Below are 21,042 nucleotides of genomic sequence, written 5' to 3'. Positions count from 1 at the left end.
AAAGGGTTGTTAACAACAAACGAACACTGACAATAATATTTCAGTTATACATGCCAACATCGTAAACAGAACATGAAGAGACAGAGAAAGTGTATGGGAATACTTAACAGGTAATTCAGTACGTGAAGGGAAATGAAAATCTAATAGTCATGGGGTTTGGGATTACTGGGCTTAGCAGTAGGAATGAAAAAAAGAGGACGAATGAGTTGTGCCATAAATTTCAGATAGTAATAGTGAATACTCTGTTCAAGAATCACAAGAGGAAGAGGTATACTTGGTAAAGGCCAGGAGATACAGAGAGACTTCATTTAGCTTACACATAGTCAGCAGACATTCTGAAATTCGTTATTGGATTGTAAGGCATACCCAGGGCAGATATAGACTCAGATCACAATTTGGTTATGTTGAAGAGCAGGCTGAAGTTTGAGAGACTGACCAGGAAGAATCAATGTGCAAAGAAGTGGGATACAGAAGTACCACAGAATAAAGAGAGACACTTGAAGTTCTCTGAGGCTATAGATACTGCGATAATTAATAGCTCAGTAGGCAGTTGTGTTGATAAGGAATGGGCAACTCTAAGAAGAGCAACAGCAGAATTTGGTGGGAAAAATGTAGGTGCAACAAAGGTAACTGTGAAGAAACCACTGATAAAAGAAGAAATATTTCAGCCGATTGACAAAAGAAGGAAGTACAAAAATGTTCAGAGAAATTCAGGAATGCATACTAATTCAGCACACAGAAAAGTCAAAACAATATTCAGTGAAACAAAAAGCATGAAAAGTGCAGTGGAAATTCCACTGTTAAATGCAGAAGAGAGAGCAGACAGGTGGAAAGAGTACATTGAGGGCCTCTAAGAGGGGGAGGACTTACCTGATGACATGATAGAAGCAGTAGCAGGAGCCGATAGGGAAGAGATATGGTATCCCGTACTAAAATTAGAATTTAGACGTGCTTTGAAAGACATAAAATAAGATGAAACGGAGGGGATAGATAACATTCCACCAGAATTTCTAAATTCATTGGGGGGGGGGGGGGGGGGGGAGTGGCAACAAAACAATCATTCATATCGTTGTGTAGAATGTATGAGACTGGCAATACAGCATCAGACTTTCGGAAAATACCATTCACACAATTCTGAAGACAGCATGAGCCAGCAAGTGAGAGATTACCACACAATTAGCTTAACAGCTCCTGCAGTCACGTTGCTGACAAGAATAATATACAGAAGATTGGAAAGAAAAGTTGAGGATGTTAGATGATGATCAGTTTTGGTTTAGGAAAGGTAAATGCACCAGAGAGACAGTTCTGATACTGCAGTTGATGAGTGAAGCAAGACTGAAGAAAAATCAAGATACCCACAGGATTTGTTGACCTAGGAAAGTGTCTGATATTGTAAAATGGTGCAAGATGTTTGAAACACTGAGAAAAATAGGGATACGTGCTATCTGTCCACAAATACAGCACATCATCCACATATCTGAACCAGTAATTGATTTTGATATTCTGTGGTTATTTCAGTGAGAAAACTTGTTCAAATTTGTCCATGAAAATTTCAGATGGTGTGGGACTATGAGAAAAGACCACAGCTAGGCCCTCAGACTGATTCTAAAACAAGTTCTGAAACAGGAAATCTGTTTTACACATATTTGAGTAGCTTAGATACCAAGCTAGTGGTCTACATTTTTTACAAATTTTATACAGACTTTAAAAAAATTAGACCCAAATTTGGTGTATTCTAGCTCTGTTTCTAGTGGGAGAGCAAGATTATATCATTAAAATGGAAAATATTTTAAATTTAAGTTTGGTATTGTTAATAAGTATTAAGGAGCACAAATTCCATAGGTCTTGTAGTGGTATTAAAGATATACAAATCCCATTCAATTTTGAACTAGTATTGTTTAACATCACAAGCTTTTTTAAAAACATTCCTACTGATGAGTCTACAAATATATTAGAGGATCTTTTGCATAAATCCAAAGTAAATCCAGCAGAATTACATGACATAGACATTGCTACTCAAATGTGTGCAAATCAGATTTTCAGTTTCAGAACACATATTATATTCAGTCTGATAGGCTAATTACATGGATTCATTTCTAAGTCCACACTATCTGAAATTTTATAAAATGGCTCGGAGCACTATGGGACTCAACTGCTGTGGTCATTAGTCCCCTAGAACTTAGAACTATTTAAACCTAACTAACCTAAGGACATCACACACATCCATGCCCGAGGCAGGATTTGAACGTGCGACTGTAGCAGACGCACGGTTCGAGACTGCGCGCCTAGAACCCCGAGACCACTGCGGCCGGCTGAAATTTTATAGTTGTGATTGATAAAATACTATGAAAAATGTGTAAAATTGCACCACTTCTATGCTTGGCCAACAGAAACCAGTTAGTACTAACAAAACTGGTGTATCATCCCACTGCAGGAAATATTTCAAATAACCTCACAAAAAAGTTAAAGTCTTGCAACTGAATATCTGCATTTTATTACGACAGCAGCATTCAAAAGTAAAGACAAATTGCAACCCTCGACACAATGGTGTGTGTGTAAAAATATATGCAATCACCCTATAAAAGTCTGTGTTTTTTTTTCCTGTAAGGAAGAGCTATGTCAATTAGGTTACCTGGAGCACACAAAAGAAGCTGGAGATTAACAAAGAAAGATTAAATCTTTGATGATCATCTTTTAACAGATATCCACTCACATATGTGTAATGTGAAGTTTTGTATTCTGTTAAGAAAAGCAGAAAGATTATCCTACTGAGAGTCAACAAACATATGACAGCTAAGTATTAAACAATCATACTAAATTACTTTGTTCCCCTCCGTTAAACTGAGTTTTAGTTGGAAATGCTATATTAAAATTGCAAACTCAACTCCATTTTTCACTAGTTGTTAAATGTATTTCCATACATAAAACTTTTGGTTTTCTATAACAATAACAAAAATTTTCTGGTGAAGCAACACGGAAAAAAAGGAAAAGGCACTTCTCACTTATAGTGGATCGATTTGTGTAGGGGGGAGGGGAGGGGGGGGGGGGACAGGAGAGGGGGTGAGGGAAAGCATTCACACTAGCTTTTAAACACTTGTTCTTTTTCCATCAATAGTACAATAGTACGCACATTCGCAAACATAACAAACTCCCATGGCCACGGCAAAGTTTAGTTAATGTGATTATTTCTGCATAATGTAAAAAATAGAATAATTCCTTAAGCAAACAATCTATGTCATATTTTTGTATAAATAATATCTGTACAAGTCATATGTAACCTTATCTGTGTTTTTGATACACAGATGTCACTTGGAAATAGTCTATGTAGCCAAAAACCTGTTCATGAACAAATAAATATAATTTCACAGAACATCAAGAAGTATAACTACAATATTCGGTTTTTCAATTTAGGGCAGTTGACGTCATGATTGGATGCACAACAAAAGAAATAAAGAAAAGGGTACAGGTGGACTTTCGGTAACTAACTAGTTTTGAAGACTAAGTGTGCTGTCAGTCAGTGTGTATTACTAGTTTTGACTTAAAGCAATGATATACAGATTTTATATGAAAAATGAAATAGAATTGGGCAGAATACATAGCTACGTGAATGGATGGTGGACAGAACAAGGATGGTCTTTGCTGGTTTCCAATACATAAGAAATAACCAATATGATGAACTAATGGAAGACAGATACGAGGGCTGTTCAAAAAGTAAGGTAACTCTTCAAATTGTGCGAGCAACATACATTTGATTATCGAACTTTTTTTTTTTTTGTTATGTTGACACACATGCCCTGAACATATGTTCACAGTTTCAAGTGTACAGCATACTTAGTTTGTTTTTGACAGATAGAATAGTTAGATGTGTTTTAGTGTGCTAGTCAATTTTCAATTATTATAAAAAAACTGGAACAAAGAATTTGCATCAAACTTTGTGTGAAAAATGAGAATCAAGTACTCTAAAACACTTGAAATGTTGACAGCGGCAAACAGTGAGTCTGCTCTAAGTGAGTGAGAGTGAGAGTGAGAGAGAGAGAGAGAGAGAGAGAGAGAGAGAGAGAGAGAGAGGGAGGGAAGGAGGGGGGGGGGGGGGAATTTACAAGTGGTACAAGATATTTTAAGATGGCTGAGGAGAGGCCAATGACAAATCTTGTTCTGGATGCCCCCGCACAAGAAAATTGCTTTGGAAAATTGTTGAATTACTGCAAGAGAAGTTGCTGAGGGTGTTAGCATATCAGTTGGCTCGTGACATGCAATTTTTCAGGTATTTTGGCATGAGATGTGTGTGAACGAAGTTTATTCCAAAACTTCTCAATTTAGCTCAGAAGAAGTAGCATATGAGGAGCACTCAGAAGCCCTTGAATGATGTCAATGATCATCCTGCTTTGCTCAAAAGGGTCATAATTGTGTGCTTACGGTTATGACGCCGAAACCAAAGCCCAATCATCCCAATGGAAGTAAAATTATGTCAAGTTCGATCAAATGTCACAGTTTTGCTCACTGTTTTTTTTTTTTCAATTACTGTGGCATAGTGCATCATGAATTTTTGCCTCAAGGTCATACGGTCAATAAGGAGTATCACCTTGACATTATGCGCCATTTGCAAGAAGCAATACGCAAAAAATGTCCGGAATTTTGGAAAAACAATTCATGGCTTTTGCATCACGACAATACACCTGCTCATTCATTGTTGCTTGTTGGAGATTTTTTGGCCAAAAACAACATGACAATCATGCCTCAGCCATCATATTTGCTGGATTTGGCCCCCTGTGACTTTTTCGTGTTCCCAAAACTGAAGAGACTATGAAATAACAACGATTTTCACCGACTTAGGAAATAAAAACTACATCATTGTAAGTACTCAACGTTGTAACAAAAAGTGCTTATGAGAAGTGCTTCAAGAATTGAAAGAAGCATTTGCGCAAGTGTATTGTATCTGAGGGGATTACTTTGAAGGGGACACCATGAATACTGATGAATAAATAAATATTTTTTCATACAAATTTAAAGTCACCTTACTTTTTGAACACACCTCGTACATGATTTTAAAAAAACATTCACGAATGTGTTTTTGTGTTGTTGTTGTTGTTGTCTTCATTCCTGAGACTGGTTTGATGCAGCTCTCCATGCTACTCTGTCCTGTGCTAGCTTCTTCATCTCCCAGTACCTACTGCAACCTACATCCTTCTGAATCTGCTTAGTGTATTCATCTCTTGGTCTCCCTCTACGATTTTTATCCTCCACACTGCCCTCCAATGCTAAATTTGTGATCCCTTGATGCCTCAAAACATGTCCTACCAACCGATCCCTTCTTCTAGTCAAGTTGTGCCACAAACTCCTCTTCTCCCCAATCCTATTCAATACCTCCTCATTAGTTACGTGATCTATCCACCTTATCTTCAGTATTCTTCTGTAGCACCACATTTCTAAAGCTTCAGGGTTGTAGCCTCTCCCCGATGTCATTCAATCTGTATATTGAGCAAGCAGTAAAGGAAACAAAAGAAAAATTCGGAGTAGGTATTAAAATTCATGGAGAAGAAGTAAAAGCTTTGAGGTTCGGCGATGACATTGTAATTCTGTCAGAGACGGCAAAGGACCTGGAAGAGCAGTTGAACGGAATGGACAGTGTCTTGAAAGGAGGATATAAGATGAACATCAACAAAAGCAAAACGAGGATAATGGAATGTAGTTGAATTAAGTTGGGTGATGCTGAGGTAATTAGATTAGGAAATGAGACACTTAAAGTAGTAAAGGAGTTTTGCTATTTAGGAAGTAAAATAACTGATGATGGTCGAAGTAGAGAGGATATAAAATGTAGACTGGCAATGACAAGGAAAGCGTTTCTGAAGAAGAGAAATTTGTTAACATCGAATATAGATTTATGTATCAGGAAGTCGTTTCTGAAAGTATTTGTTTGGAGTGTAGCCATGTATGGAAGTGAAACATGGACGATAACTAGTTTGGACAAGAAGAGAATAGAAGCTTTCGAAATGTGGTGCTACAGAAGAATACTGAAGATAAGGTGGATAGATCACGTAACTAATGAGGAGGTATTGAATAGGATTGGGGAGAAGAGAAGTTTGTGGCACAACTTGACCAGAAGAAGGGATCGGTTGGTAGGACATGTTCTGAGGCATCAAGGGATCACCAATTTAGTATTGGAGGGCAGCGTAGAGGGTAAAAATCGCAGAGGGAGACCAAGAGATGACTACACTAAGCAGATTCTGAAGGATGTGGGTTACAGTGGGTTCTGGGAGATGAAGAAGCTTGGACAGGATAGGTTAGCATGGAGAGCTGCATCAAACCAGTCTCAGGACTGAAGACCACAACAACAACAACTGATACCTTTTAGTATCTCCAGGATTCTTCCATGTAAACAACCTTCTTTTATGATTCTTGAACCAAGTGTTAGCTATGATTAAGTTATGCTCTGTGCAAAATTCTACCAGATGGCTTCCTCTTTCATTTCTTAGCCCCAATCCATATTCACCCACTGTGTTTCCTTCTCTCCCTTTTCCTACTGATGAATTCCAGTCACTCATGACTATTAAATTTTCGGCTCCCTTCACTACCTGAATAATTTCTTTTATCTCATCATACATTTCATCAATTTCTTCATCATCTGCAGAGCTAGTTGGCATATAAACTTGTACTACTGTAGTAGGCATGGGCTTTGTGTCTATCTTGGTCACAATAATGCGTTCACTATGCTGTTTGTAGTAGCTTAGCCACATTCCTATTTTTTTAATTCATTATTAAACCTTCTCCTGCATTACCCCTATTTGATTTTGTATTTATAACCCTGTATTCACCTGACCAGAAGTCTTGTTCCTCCTGCCACCTAACTTCACTAATTCCCACCATATCTAACTTTAACCTATCCATTTCCCTTTTTAAATTTTCTAACCTACCTTCCCAATTAAGGGATCTGACATTCCACGCTCCGATCCGTAGAACGCCAGTTTTCTTTCTCCTGATAATGACGTCCTCCTGAGTAGTCCCCGCCCGGAGATCCGAATGGGGGACTATTTTACCTCCGGAATATTTTACCCAAGAGGACGCCATCATCATTTAATCATACAGTAAAGCTGCATGTCCTCGGGAAAAATTACGGCTGTAGTTTCCCCTTGCTTTCAGCCGTTCACAGTACCAGCACAGCAAGGCCGTTTTGGTTAATGTTACAAGGCCAGATCAGTCAATCATCCAAACTGTTGCCCCTCAACTACTGAAAAGGCTGCTGCCCCTCTTCAGGAACCACATGTTTGTCTGGCCTCTCAACAGATACCCCTCCGTTGTGGTTGCACCTACGGTACGGCCATCTGTATCGCTGAGGCACGCAAGCCTCCCCACCAATGGCAAGGTCCATGGCTCATGTATTTTTGTATTACAAAAGAATACATACAAATTCCACACAGCACAGCAGCTTTCAAAGAGACTGAACTGCTCAGGGAGCTTTTGTCAGCCAATCAGAGCTCATGTCAAGTGATGTAATCAGTCAATACCAACATCTCTGCTAAATAGTGCGAACACACAAATATGAAAAGTTAATGGTTTAAATTAATATACATACAGTACAGCCACAAGAAAAGATTACCTTTTAGGTATAATATTGGCCATCAAAATTTTTTTTGCTCTTTTTCTTTTACAAGGATGTGGTTGTAAAGGATCCTAAGAACACAGGATAATTATACTATCTGCCTTCTCTATTGGATAATTTGTAATCTCTGAAACAACTAAAATAAATATGAAGAACTAATCTTGCAGCTTGGTCTTTTTTAATGTATTTTACCCTGCAAGATATATCAAACACGAATGTGGTAAGTGTGTGGGGTGTACCCATGAATGGAAGTAAAACACGGATGATGAACAGTTCAGACAAGAAAAGAACAGAAGATTTAAAAATGTGGTGCTACAGAAGAATGCTGAAGATTAGATGGGCAGATCATGTAACTAATGAGGAGGTACTGAACAGTATTGGGAAAACAAGAAATTCGTGGCACAGATTGACTAAAAGAAGAGATCAATTGATATGACACATTCTGAAACATCAAAAGATCACCAATTTAGTACTGGAGGGAAGTGTGAGAGGTAAAAATCACAGAGGAAAAACAAGAGATGAATACAGTAAGCAGATTCAGAAGGATGTAGGTTGCAGTAGCTATATGGAGATAAAGAGGCTTGCACAGGCTAGAGGAGTATGGGGAGCTGCATCAAACCAGTCTTCTAGTAAGATGAGAAATATGGGGATGAAAGGCAAATTCTGTTTGGGATAGGGATGAGAGGAGACTACTTGATCGGTTGGTTGGTTAATTTGGAGGAGAGGACGCAACAGTGAGGTTGTCGGTCCCATCAAATTATGCAAGGTTGGGGAAAGAAGTTGGCCATGCTCTTTCAAAGGAACCATCCCGGTATTTGCCTGAAGCGATTTAGGTAAACACAGAAAACCTAAATCAGAATGACCGGACACGGGTTTGAACCATCGTCCTCCCAAATGTGAGTTCAGTGTGCTAACCACTGCACCACCTGGCTCGGTAGAGGAGACTGCATGGGGGCTTTTACACAAAAATAAACTAATAAATCGTAATTACCTTATTACATTGGAGACCAAAATATTCAAAAAATATCTCTTCACAATCTTCGAAATTTTGTCAGTGGAGTCTGCATTCCCCTTGTATAGCTGAAGTACACTTGGATAGGAGTCATATAAATTATCAATATAGTCCTTAGAAATGTAACATGTATTTTAAGTAGAAACCATTTTCAATGGCATTTATCTTTTTTTTGGAATCAAATGACATTTTCCACCACAAAGGGAAGATTTCCAAATATTGAAAGAAAAAAATAATTACTAGAAAGGAACATAAATACTTGTGTTGACATGTAAGCCTTTCTGAGGAATAATTTGCTCACCTTGATCTTGACCTTCAGCTGATTGCGTGAATCAGAGAGAGCAGATGGTCTGGAAGTATCGCTGCCACCACCCACAGTTGTATCTCCAGTGCTCCCAGATTCAGTGGTGGCAACTGTACCAGCAGAAGGCCTTGGTGTTGGAGCAGGCGTACGGCTTGCAGACAGTGCTGAATGAAATGATGCGTTCTCAACTTCTTCATCAAAATCGGCTGCCACATGAGGTACAGCTGTAGATGGTTCTGATGCAAAGGCACCCAAGAGATTGTCACGGAAAGTTGACCGATCTTCGTATGAAGAGCTGTAGGTACGCATATCTACAGGTCCAGGCAACAAAGGAGCAACCACATTGCGGTCTGGTGGTGGGGGCGGAGGTGCTGCAGGTGTAGGTGTAAGTGCAGGTGTAGTCCGTTCATGGTGTGATACTCCACTACCTGTAGTACACGAACTAGGAGCATGGTCTGACGAGCGGCGCCTCTCACGCATGTCACGCAGGTTTTCCACACCCTCTGTCGGACCACTCTCATCGTCAAACTCTAGATCAAACACAGTGCCGGCCAGTTTATGGTGGATTGTGTTGCAGCTGGCAGCAATGCTCGAGTCCTGCAACAACACCAGAAAACACAATAAGACAAATGAAATGAAAATAAAGAACTTACTGGATTTTATATTTAAGAGACTAATTCACGAAACAATAAAAAGAAAATGAATAAAAAATTCATGTCACATACTTTTGGCTAGAAAACCAGGTTTTTTTTTTTTTTTTAACCATAGTTGGAAATAAGTGAGATGAAAGGAATTCACATTAATAGATCTGTCTTTCCTGCTGTACAAAATTACAACTTATTTCTATGAGAAAGAAGGCCTACACAGTTTTAATGTATTGCAGATGTTATTTGAAAGTTTCTCATATGTGACGTTCTTCTCTGTGTAACAGCATGTTTAACATAATTCATGGATGAAATAAAAACAGAGAACAAATGTAAAATGCATGTTCAAAGTTACAAGTTTGTCCAAATAACTGCTTAGTGCCATAACAAAGATAGAGAGAAAAAAATCTTTAGAATAATCCTAGACCAAAGTTTTATACAACAAAATTAATTCAGCTGAACTGATCAAGATGCTCAAACAACACTGAATGTTCACCGAGTCATCACAAGGTTGATTTCTTTATTTGAAGGATCTTTAAGAAGTAGAGCTCTTATTTACATCTCAGAGAGGATTTAAGAAACCTACAAAGAGTAGATGACAATTTCCAATTCCAGATGACTGCACTGTGTACATCTACATAGATACTCCACAAGCCACCGTACATTGCATGGCAGAGGGTATGCTGTACCACTACTAGTCATTTTCTTTCCTGTTCCACATGCAAATAAAGCAAGGGAAAAACGGCTATCTATATGCTCCCGTATGAGCCCTAATTTCTTGTATCTTATCTTTGTAGTCCTTATGCGCAATGTATCTTGGCAGCAGAAGAATCATTCGGTAATCAGCTTCAATTGCCGGTTCTCTACATTTTCTCAATAGTGTTTCTCGAAAAGAATGTCGCCTTGCCTCCAGGGATGCTCATTTGAGTTCCTGAAGCATCTCTTGAACAATTACGTGTTGTTTGAACCTACTGGTAGCAAATCTAGCAGCATGCCTCTGAATTGCTTGGATGTCTTCCTTCTTCCTTCAATCTGACCAGTACGGATCCCAAACATTTGTGCTGTACTCGAGAACAGGTCACACCAGCACCCTATATGCAGTCTCCTTTACAGGAGAACCACTCTTTCCTAAAATTCTCCCAATATAACAAAAGTCGACCATTCATTTTCCCTATCACAGTTCTCACATCCTCGTTCCATTTCATATTACTTTGCAACATTACAGCCAGATATTTAAATGATGTGATTGTGTCAAGCAGGCCACAAGTAATACTGTAAATGAACATTACAGGTTTGATCTCCCTACTCATCTGCATCAACTTACATTTTTCCACATTTAGGGCTATCTGCCATTCATCACACCAACAGGAAATTTTGTTTAAGTCATAATCTTTCTAGAGTCACTCAACTTCAACATCTTACCATACACCACAGCATTGTAAGCAAACAACCTCAGATTGCTACCTGCCCCATCTGCCACATCATTTATGTCCATAGAGAACAACAGTGATCCTATAATACTTCCCTGGCACACTTCTGTTGATCCTGATAAACAGCTTTATGTGGAGCAAAATATGGCTAGGCTGGTCACCAATCCACACCGAAGACAGTGCAATGAGTCAGTGAATGAAACCCAATGAGTCGCATAAAAAACTGATTGACTGCTAAATGATAATAAGAACTGAGAGCTCCACTGTCATGTTATCAACATGTGAAGAGGCAGTGATGACCAGTGAATCTTAGACTTAGCTATACTAAAGGTCTGGATTTACTGCTGTGAGCATAACTATGTCATTATTTATCACTGTTAACATGTAGAAGGGATAGGTTGGTAGGACATGTTCTGAGGCATCAAGGGATCACCAATTTAGTATTAGACGGCAGCGTAGAGGGTAAAAATCGTAGAGGGAGACCAAGAGATGACTACACTAAGCAGATTCAGAAGGATGTGGGCTGCAGTGGGTTCTGGGAGATGAAGAAGCTTGCACAGGATAGAGTAGCATGGAGAGCTGCATCAAACCAGTCTCAGGACTGAAGACCACAACACCAACACAACATGTTTTATCCAATTCTTCTTGCCAAGGCAGGCTAGTGTACCTTGGGCAGGATTGTTGCATTCCCGACTGCCATGTGCAAGTACATCCAAAAGAATGACAAAAACTGATGAACAGTTCTACAGTACAAAACTTTGGGTATGAGACCAGAAATGATGGTAATTCATCAGTAGAATTTGCCAAGAACAACTTTACCTAAATAAGAAACAAACAGAAAAACAAATTTGACAAGTATAAAATGAAACTAACATAAATTTGTTCTCCTAGCAGCGGCAGGGGAACATACACACAAAAGGATTTAACTTTTACAAGCTTTCAGAGCCAGTGGCACCTCCTCCAGACAGAAGAGTTGAAGGGGTACATTTAAGAAATGTGACCCTTTCCCTAAACCTGTCCAGTCCTTTTCCTTCACTCGTCTTCCTTCCCCTTCAACTCTACTGCTGGGAGGAGGAGCCACTGGCTCCGAAAGATTGTAAAAGTTAAATTCCTTTGTGCGTGTATTCTCCTGGTGCCACTTGATGAGTAGATTTTTTTATCTATCCGTTTATATTATCAATACCTGGTTATTTTCATTGTTATATCAACATAAATTTGACTATATCTAATCAAATATAAAAGAAATTAAACACAATTTGGCAAACCCTCACCCACTTTAGAGTTTCAAGTGATCACAGACTAGTAAGTTACAGATAAAAAAAAACATAAAACTAGAAATGTATCTAGCAGAAAATCAGAAACACAATTTAATCAATGGTGTGTGTGTGTGTGTGTGTGTGTGTGTGTGTGTGTGTGTGTGTGTGTGTGTGTGTGTGTGTGGAGGGGGGGAAGAAAAAGTTGCTGCAGAGTTGCATCGAATGCTTGTCGAGGCATATGGTGATCATGTTCTATCAGAAGCAATAGGCAAAAGATGGTTTCAACGGTTCAGAAATAATGATTTTGATGTAAGAAATGAAGAACGTGGAAGACCACCAAAAAAGTTCGTAGACGCCGAATTCCTAGCAGTATTGGATAAAGATGATACTTTCAGTCAGAAGCAAATGGCAGCAATGCTAAATGTTGCACAACAAACAATTTCTGACCGTTTGAAAGTTATGGGGAAGACCCAAAAGTGTGGAAAATGGGTGCTACATGAATTGAATGAAAGACAGACGGAAAACCGAAAAACCTTTTGTCAAATTTTGCTTCAAAGACATGAAAGAAAATCAATTTTGCATCAAATTGTTACTGGTGATGAAAAATGGATTTATTTTAAGAATCCTAAATGGGAAAAATAATAGGTTAATCTGGGACAACCATCAACATCAACTGCAAAACCAGATCGATACAGCAAGAAGACAATACTCTGTGTTTGGTGGGATCAGAAAGCTTCTAAAACCCGGTGAAACTGTGAATACTAATCGCTACAGACAACAAACTATCAATTTGAATTATGTATTGATCAAAAAAGACCAGAATGGGTCAGAAGACATGGCAAAGTAATTTTTTTACACGACAATGCACCTGCACACAAAGCAAAACTGGTTCAGGATACAATCAAAACACTTGGCTGGGAGCTGCTACCCCACCCGCTGTATTCACCAGACTTGGCCCCTTCCGACTACCATTTGTTTTCATCAATGGGACACGCATTGGCTGAGGAACACTTCGATTCCTACGAAGAAGTCAAAAATTGGGTGTCTGATTGATTTGCTTCAAAAGACGAACATTGCTATTGGTATGGTGTCCACAAATTGCCAGAAAGGTGGTCAAAATGTATAGAAAGCAATGGTCAGTACTTTGAATAAAATGTTTTTACTTTTCAATTCAAAATTAGTGTTTTATTTTCATAAAAAAAACACTCATTTCATACCAGTACACCTGGTAATTGAATCTGCGTGTAAATCTCTAAACCTATTTTCTTTTTACAAAATATAGCAAATGTCCCGTAGGAAAAATGTGCTGTGAAAATGAGATTAAGAGGTATGTTATAACTGCAACAAATACAGAACAGATGAGGAATTATATTTTCCACAGACACAGCAGATAGAAGAATTAATGTCACTATTTGCCATTCACAACTTCCATTGATATCGAGCAATCATAACAAACTGTGAAACAACAGAATTACAATAGGAGTTAACAAGCATTTCCTTCTTTTTCTGTGAAACATAAACATGTTGAAACGTGCCTTGGTGTTAGAAAGAACAGTTATTTTCATAACAGGAAGTCAAGAATTCCCATATTTTAGGCTGCAAACATGGCTGACTGTTAAAGCTTCAAAATCACACCATGATTAGTAAAAATAATATCAGGAAAAAACCTAATAGTGCCAATGTTCTGTTGTGCCCCAGAAAGATATATGTCTGATACCATGTGTCCTGTGCTGTGACTGGCTGATAGGAGCAAGAACCTTACTGCATAGGCAGCATGTTAAATTATGAGTGTTTAGACGTCTTTTCTGAAAGCATGTGTCTGGAGCACAGCCATGTATGGCAGTGAAACATGGACAATAAGCAGTTCAAACAAGAAGAGAATAGAAAGTTTTGAAATGTGGTGCTACAGAAGTATGCTGGAGATTAAGTTAGCAGGCTGTGTAACTAATTGGGGGGGGGGGGGGGGGGGGGGTTGCTGAACTGAATTGGGGGGGGGGGGGGGGAAGGGGCACAACTTGAGTAAAAGAAGGGATCAGTTGATAGAATACATCTTGAAACATCAAGGAATGATCAATTTATTACTGAAGGGAAGTGTGGCATGTAGAAATTGTACAGGTTGATAATGATATGAGCACAGAAAGCAAGTTCAAACATCTGTAGATTGCAGTAGTTATTCAAAGATGAAGAGGCTTCCACTGAATAAAGTAGCATGGTGAGCTACACCGAACAACAAACACTAAGCAGGATCAGACATATGTAGTTTGCAGTAGCTATTCAGAAATAACAAGGCTTGCATTGGATAGAAGAGCATGGAGAGCTGCATTATAGCTGTCTTTGAACTCAAGGCAACAACAGCTTGAAAATATGTGGTTAAAACAGTAGAATGCATTAAAGATCTCACCAAAATTCTCAATTTTATATGAGTATTTTGTAGAGGTGTTGGGCAATGTGATGTCAGCACATAAAACTATTACTTCTATTTCAAATTGAATTGGTTTGAAGATATTCAGAGAAGTTGGTGCTAGGGGAAAGCATCCAGATGGCATGCACTGTAAAGCAGTCATTGCACTTGAGTGTGGTGTGTCCAGTAGAATGTTCTGCAACTGTGTGGATGTTCATTCAGGTTGACAGATGTCTCTGGACTAGGTGTATCATAATGGACTAGGATACTTTTTAGACGGGGTGGGCAGCATGAACTACTTTGGGGGGGGGGGGGGGGGACAATATTGTAAAAAGGAAAGTCGCTACTTACCATATAGTGGAGATGCTGTATCACAGATAGGCACAACAAAGAGACTGTAACAAATATAGCTTTTGGCCAGTAAGGCCTTCATCAAAATTAGGCAACAAACTCACACATGCATGACTGTAGTCTTGGGAATCTGAGGCCTCATATGCCTGAGACTACAGTCATGTGTCTGGATTTTCCATTGTTTGGGAGGGGTAAGAATGATTGTAGGCATAATATTCATAATTTGTGAGCCTGATGATAAGTAGTTGCCTGATGGAGGATATATTTCAGTAGTTCTAGTTCAGGATGATACTGTGTGATGAGAGGGGGGGTGTTTCTGAGGATAGATGGAGAATTAGAGGGATGCAAATATATAGAACATTTCTTGTGCCTCCACCCAGCTGTCAACACTAATGAATAGCCATTAAAAATTGTGGCCAAGGGCAGAGTTAAGCACAACATGCTAATTTCAATAGCTGTTTCGCAACTAATGCCATCTGGATTCTGCCCCTCCTTCCCACCATACATCAATTTTCTCTGAGTTACAAAGATTGTGCTTATTCTTACAACACTTCCTTTGAACCCATAATCTCCTGGCCTCATTTCTGCTAATGACAACACTTCCTTCGAACACATAATCTCCTGGCCTAACTTCTGCTAATGATTGCCCCCATCCACCTACGCGACTAACTTCACCCAGCCTGCACTCAACTCCTCCTCTCCGCAGGTTTCCTGTTCCTGCATTCTATCCCTTCTCTCATTTCCCTTCTCTGCATCACTATGTGCTGTGCATCATTCTCCCTGACTGCAGACAGAGAGAGCTCAATGGTGCAACATTCCTATTGTGTACATCTGAGACGTCTTCATTCTGCTGTCAACCACCATTCCCTAATCCTTCCTCCCACTCCACAGATTTCTTCCCATTACTCCATCACACATAACCCCTGAGTCTAGTTGAGCTACAGTGGCAACACAATGCAGTCAGCTTGTTTAGTGATTTGTTACCTTTAGTCCTACGATTATTTACATAGCAAAGAGTGTGTTACGTATACCTAAAAATGGCAGATTTCAGCATTGTAAACATTCTGAAAGAACGCAAAGTCCTCCACAATTTAGTGTAAAAGCAAATTTCCACGTCAGCAGGAAATGTGGACGCTACAATTTTCCAGACTTTTGTGACAATCTGTTGACTTTGAGAGGTGTCAGGTATCCCACCAGATGTCAGCATCATTTGTGCAAGACTCAAGTAGAACCTGATGAAGATAACAAGTCACATTGTCAAAACATAATGCATGATACCTGATGAAGATAACGAGTCATGTTGTTGAAATATCATGCATGAATGATGCTAATATCCAGCAGAATACACAACACCTCGAGATGTCTATGTCTCCACTGTCAAATGCCTGCTGTTGTGCTGAAATCAGTTTGTCTTCCGCGTTCAAATGCAGACTCCTGGTGGCACCTCAGTGAAGTGTTAATGGATAGGTGACATTATGCCGCAAAGAAGAACTTTGAATTTATGACAATACCTTCTTTTGAAAAACATTCAAGTGTATGGTCACAGAATTACTTTTCTTTAATTAACTAGATTTAATGTAAATATTGCTTAAAAACGTCAGAGAATAATACTGAAGTTGGCAATAAATAGTACAAAATTGGCAAAAGTAACCCTGAAACAGCCAGAAAAATGACAATGAAACAGAATACAAAATAAAACCAATTATTCCTCTCCCTATGTAAAAGTTATATAATACTCCTTCCCCAAATTTTTCTGTTGCAATACAATGTATATCCTTTTACACAATTAAATTAGCACACTTAAAACGAAGGTATGATATATTTGCCTTTCTTTAACTACATGTAGCTGACTGGTTTCTGCATACAGTGGTGCACATACTTCCATTATGAGCAGTTTCTGAAATGTAACCTTTTCTAGAGGAGGAGGAGGAGATTAGTTTTTAACGCCCCATCAACAACGAGGTCATTACAGATGGAGCACAAGCTTGGATTAGGAAAGGATGGGGAAGGAAATTGGCCGTGCCCTTTCACAGGAACCATCCAGGCATTTGTCTGAAGCGATTTAGGTAAATCATGGAAAACCTAAATCAGGATGGCCGGATGTGGGTTTGATCAGTGTCCTCCCAAATGTGAGTCCAGTGTGCTAACTACTGCGCCACCTCGCTCAGTCCCCTTTTCCAGAGATCGCAGATTTGAACTAAATATATCATATATTGGTACTAATTTTTATATTATTTTGTCTTCTCTCACAAAAGTATTCTTACAAAGGACAGCAGCACCAACTTTCCAGAAGAGCAAGCTCTTACATACACAACACACAGTGTTCACAGAACTTTTTCTGGGAGTGTAATACCTTATACATTTTGTCACAAGTGAAAGTACATTTTTTTTCCATGTTAAGGGACAATCTACTTTCCCCGAGAGCTGTAAAACTTATCAATCCTTTGGTGAAGGTTTTATACACTGGATAGTACTTTTTGGCACTTTAAGAAACGCAAAAAAGAATGTGTTTTAGAAATATCTTTGATTGAATATTTATGACAAGCACAATTATATATTTCACTGCTGTGCACAAATATTTAGTAGGTTACCTAGCTGAATATATGTTCCTTCAAGCACTTACATTTTTCCATATTACAGTCAATTCTATGAGAAATTGCTCAAGAACTCACTTCACACTTTTCTTTTTAAAGGATAATTATACTTTTTGCCAGCATTATTGCATGATTTGTAATCTATGGAAGAACTAAAACAAATATAAAAAATATAGCCTTGAAACCTGGCCTCTTTTAGCATGTGATACGCTTTAAGTTATATCAAACACAAATATGCCAGTAAAATCTTAAGTAATGGCATACATGGCTGGGCTTTTAGGTCCCCAATATTAAGTTTTGAATCAGAGTCTAATGCTGCATGATTTAAGAAATTCATCGCACAGTCTGACATGTAACATAATTCATCTTGTGTAAGAGGAAATTTACTTCAAAAGTAATGCTTCCCAAACCATCATTCACAATATTTTCCAGCGACCTGTTAGAAATGTAAACAGCTGTGATATCATGTTCATCGAAGCGAGACTCATGAGAAAGCTGCACTGACAGCAGTTTGCTGTTATGAATGATTGCATAGTCTTTGACATATTTTGTTGCAGACTGACACTTGTGTATGCACTGTGTTTTGTTGTTGTAAACGGTGCATTTTATTTGCAACTGAAGTTTTATTTTGGCATTATTCTCTAATTTTCGTTTTATTGCTGCCATGTTATTCTGAAGTAGTGGACTAAAGTAAAATTCTGTTACAGTATCAGTTCTTATGAGTCAGAGTTACAAAACTTAAGTGAAAACTACAACAATGAAAAATTTCCAGAATCCTAAAAAATGTCCGGGTTTTTCCAAGACTTCCCAGGTGTCCCAGTGTGTATAAACCCTTTTATATGAATTTAAAAATTAGGAATTGAAGTCTAAATATTCTAACAATGATAGATATAGTTGATTATTCAGGTAAAAGTTCAGTTTTGTTGATGTGTATGTGTCACACTCTGAATGCTCCTGTATTTCTATCAGTACCTGTTTATAGCATGCAGAACATGAATGTACCTTTCTAATCAAAGCAAGGCTGTAATATAAGATCTTCACCCTATACTGTTACACTAGCAACAAGGTGCGGTAACTGTGAAGGAAAGAATGTAGTAAGACCTCTTCCTGCTTCTGCAGACATACTTCACTGTTGGAGCAGTACAACACATCAGAAGCTCTGGGATGCACATTCTACACTTACTTTTACATAACTGTTGTAGAAGAATCATTTCCTTCTCTTATAACTATATTGCAACAGCAATTTTGTAAGTTGAAATGCAATATTACCTGATAATGATGATGAGAACGGGCTCGCCCCCTTGATCCTCGCCCTCCACGAATGAAACTCCCAGCTCGCCCTCGGCTGTTTCCACGCCCTCTTCGGCCTCCCCCATCTCCTCGACCTCGCCCTGGTCGTCCAGTCGCACTAGTAGAACCACTTTCTCTTGGTGATTTGCCTGCAGGTGATTTCTGCACTTGTTGCTGTTGTTGCTGCTGCTGTTGTTGCTGTTGACTAATGAACCGTGCAGAAGTCCGTGTTGGTTTTGCAGGGGATCGCTTTCCTGCAGGAGCAGGCTTTGTTTCTGCAACAGCCGTTGGCACAGGAGCTGGAGTAGAAACAGGCGTTGGAGTTGGAGTTGGTGTTGGTGCAGGTGTTGGTGGAGCATGCAACTGTGGTGGTTGCTGCTGCTGCTGCGGTTGGCTAGTAGGAGGTACCGTTGTTGCGACGGCTGGTGGCACAACAGGAGATGCAAATGTTGCTGCTGGGGTAAGTGGAGCCTCAGGAATCACTGCAGGAGATGTCACTGCAGTCATACAAAAGGAAAGCTCATTTAATTAAACTTTCACAATATGGTTGGGAGGAGGAAGAAGACAGCAACCATGCAGCTATTAAATTGTTTATTTGTAAATATTATATCAGAATATAAGTTTGCAAATATGTATGTTTCAGTTAACTTAAAAAAAGACTGTAACTCCGAAGTATTACTACAATTATGTGTGACTGCTCAACCTTTTATGTATATATTTACGTAGTTGATGCTGAAACAGTAGTTTTGATACAAGCCATTCAATTATATGACTATAGTAACGGTTTAAATCCTAACCATATTGACTACAAGCAAAAAAAAAAAAAAAAAAAAAAAAACGGTACAATATGAGAACTTTTATCCAGCTTATATAACTGACGGACCCTTCATTTTCAGTAATTTTATTTCTCCACTCTATTTGTGAAGCATGCAAGGTGATAAAATTTTGAGTACATTGACTTTGTTGCTTACATTTTAGATGATGAGTGGAAATATTCACATGCTCATCAGTTTTTTTTTTTTTTTTTTTTTAAAGAAAGGAAAATAGTACAAATAAATTGTAGAAACACATAATAAAACAAACAAATGCTCTGTAAAGAAAGAAAGATATTCATAAAGAAAGAAAAATCAGATTTGTCCCTCATCATTACGCATAAACAGAATTAAAACAAGTCCTACTCTCTCCAACAACTCCCTCTCCGTCCTCACAACTCCCTCTCTAGCTAAGTGTTATGTCACCTGCCCCTTCTCAAACCTACGCATTTCTCCTTCCTGATGAAGGGATTAATAGTTCAGGAAAGTCAGGAATACCTTTTTCTACTTTTAATGTGCACATTAGCAGTACTGGAATTTTGCCTCATAATGTAATGGCCAGCCTTTTGGTGTCTTGTAATTTTTGATTAGGGATGTGTTTATTAATAATATTTCAACTTCAGTCACTAAATTTTTATTTTTTAACTACTGTCTAATGTATTTTGAAGTTGCAACTCCATTTTCAAGGACTGTGTAAATATATTGTGTGTAACATCTGCTTCAGCTTTAATGCCCATTATCCTACAGGTTCCTTGCAAATGGAATTGTAGCTGCACACTGCATTCGTAGTTAGAAATTAAAATTATTGTGACTGAAGATGGAGTATTATTAATAAAATATATTCCTAACCTAGAATTTACAGTCATAGGCAGCCCACAACTTTTTATCTATTAATAATAACTTGTAATTTTGCTATTTTCTTAAGTGAATAATTTTATTATTATAATGAACTAGAATTCAATAGTTTTAAACAACATATTTTCTTGTAAATATATTAAATACTAATTAGAGAACCAAACACAATTCCATTAATAATATGTAGTTATGAAGAGTCGAAAGAATAAAAATTATGACCTATTATTGAGGATGTAACTATAGAAAACAGAGAAAATATTTCACATACTAACTACCTATGCCCACAGATTTTTTTGAGTTTGGGTATAAGATATTTTATTCAACATACTATCAATTTCACCTGAAACTCATCATCATCAAATGATGATGTCCTTACACCCAGGTACTCCTTCAATTTTGCACACTAGGGAAAGCCAATGAATACAAAGTTTGGACTGTAAAATGTATGTGCCAAAACCTTCTATCTGAAGAAGTTTAACAGTCTGTGTATTATGAT

The 21,042-nt window shown here is 38.4% G+C and overlaps 1 protein-coding gene across 3 annotated transcripts in view; it reads right to left on the bottom strand.

The window, feature by feature from the left end:
* LOC126268196 (PHD finger protein rhinoceros) overlaps positions 1 to 21,042 on the bottom strand; it is a 199,618-nt gene that overhangs the window by 23,742 nt on the left and 154,834 nt on the right. For all 3 annotated transcript variants that reach the window (XM_049973814.1, XM_049973813.1, XM_049973815.1), the window contains exons 17-18: positions 18,859 to 19,376; positions 8,911 to 9,510 (exon numbers count right to left, since the gene is read on the bottom strand). In XM_049973814.1, the coding sequence (XP_049829771.1) occupies positions 8,911 to 9,510; positions 18,859 to 19,376 (1,118 nt within the window). The remainder of the gene's footprint in view (positions 1 to 8,910; positions 9,511 to 18,858; positions 19,377 to 21,042) is intronic.

This window comes from Schistocerca gregaria, chromosome 4, assembly GCF_023897955.1.
Source record: "Schistocerca gregaria isolate iqSchGreg1 chromosome 4, iqSchGreg1.2, whole genome shotgun sequence".
Lineage (NCBI taxonomy): Eukaryota > Metazoa > Arthropoda > Insecta > Orthoptera > Acrididae > Schistocerca > Schistocerca gregaria.
The sequence above is the reverse complement of the archived record's forward strand: the minus strand, read 5'-3'. Positions and strand labels throughout refer to the sequence as shown.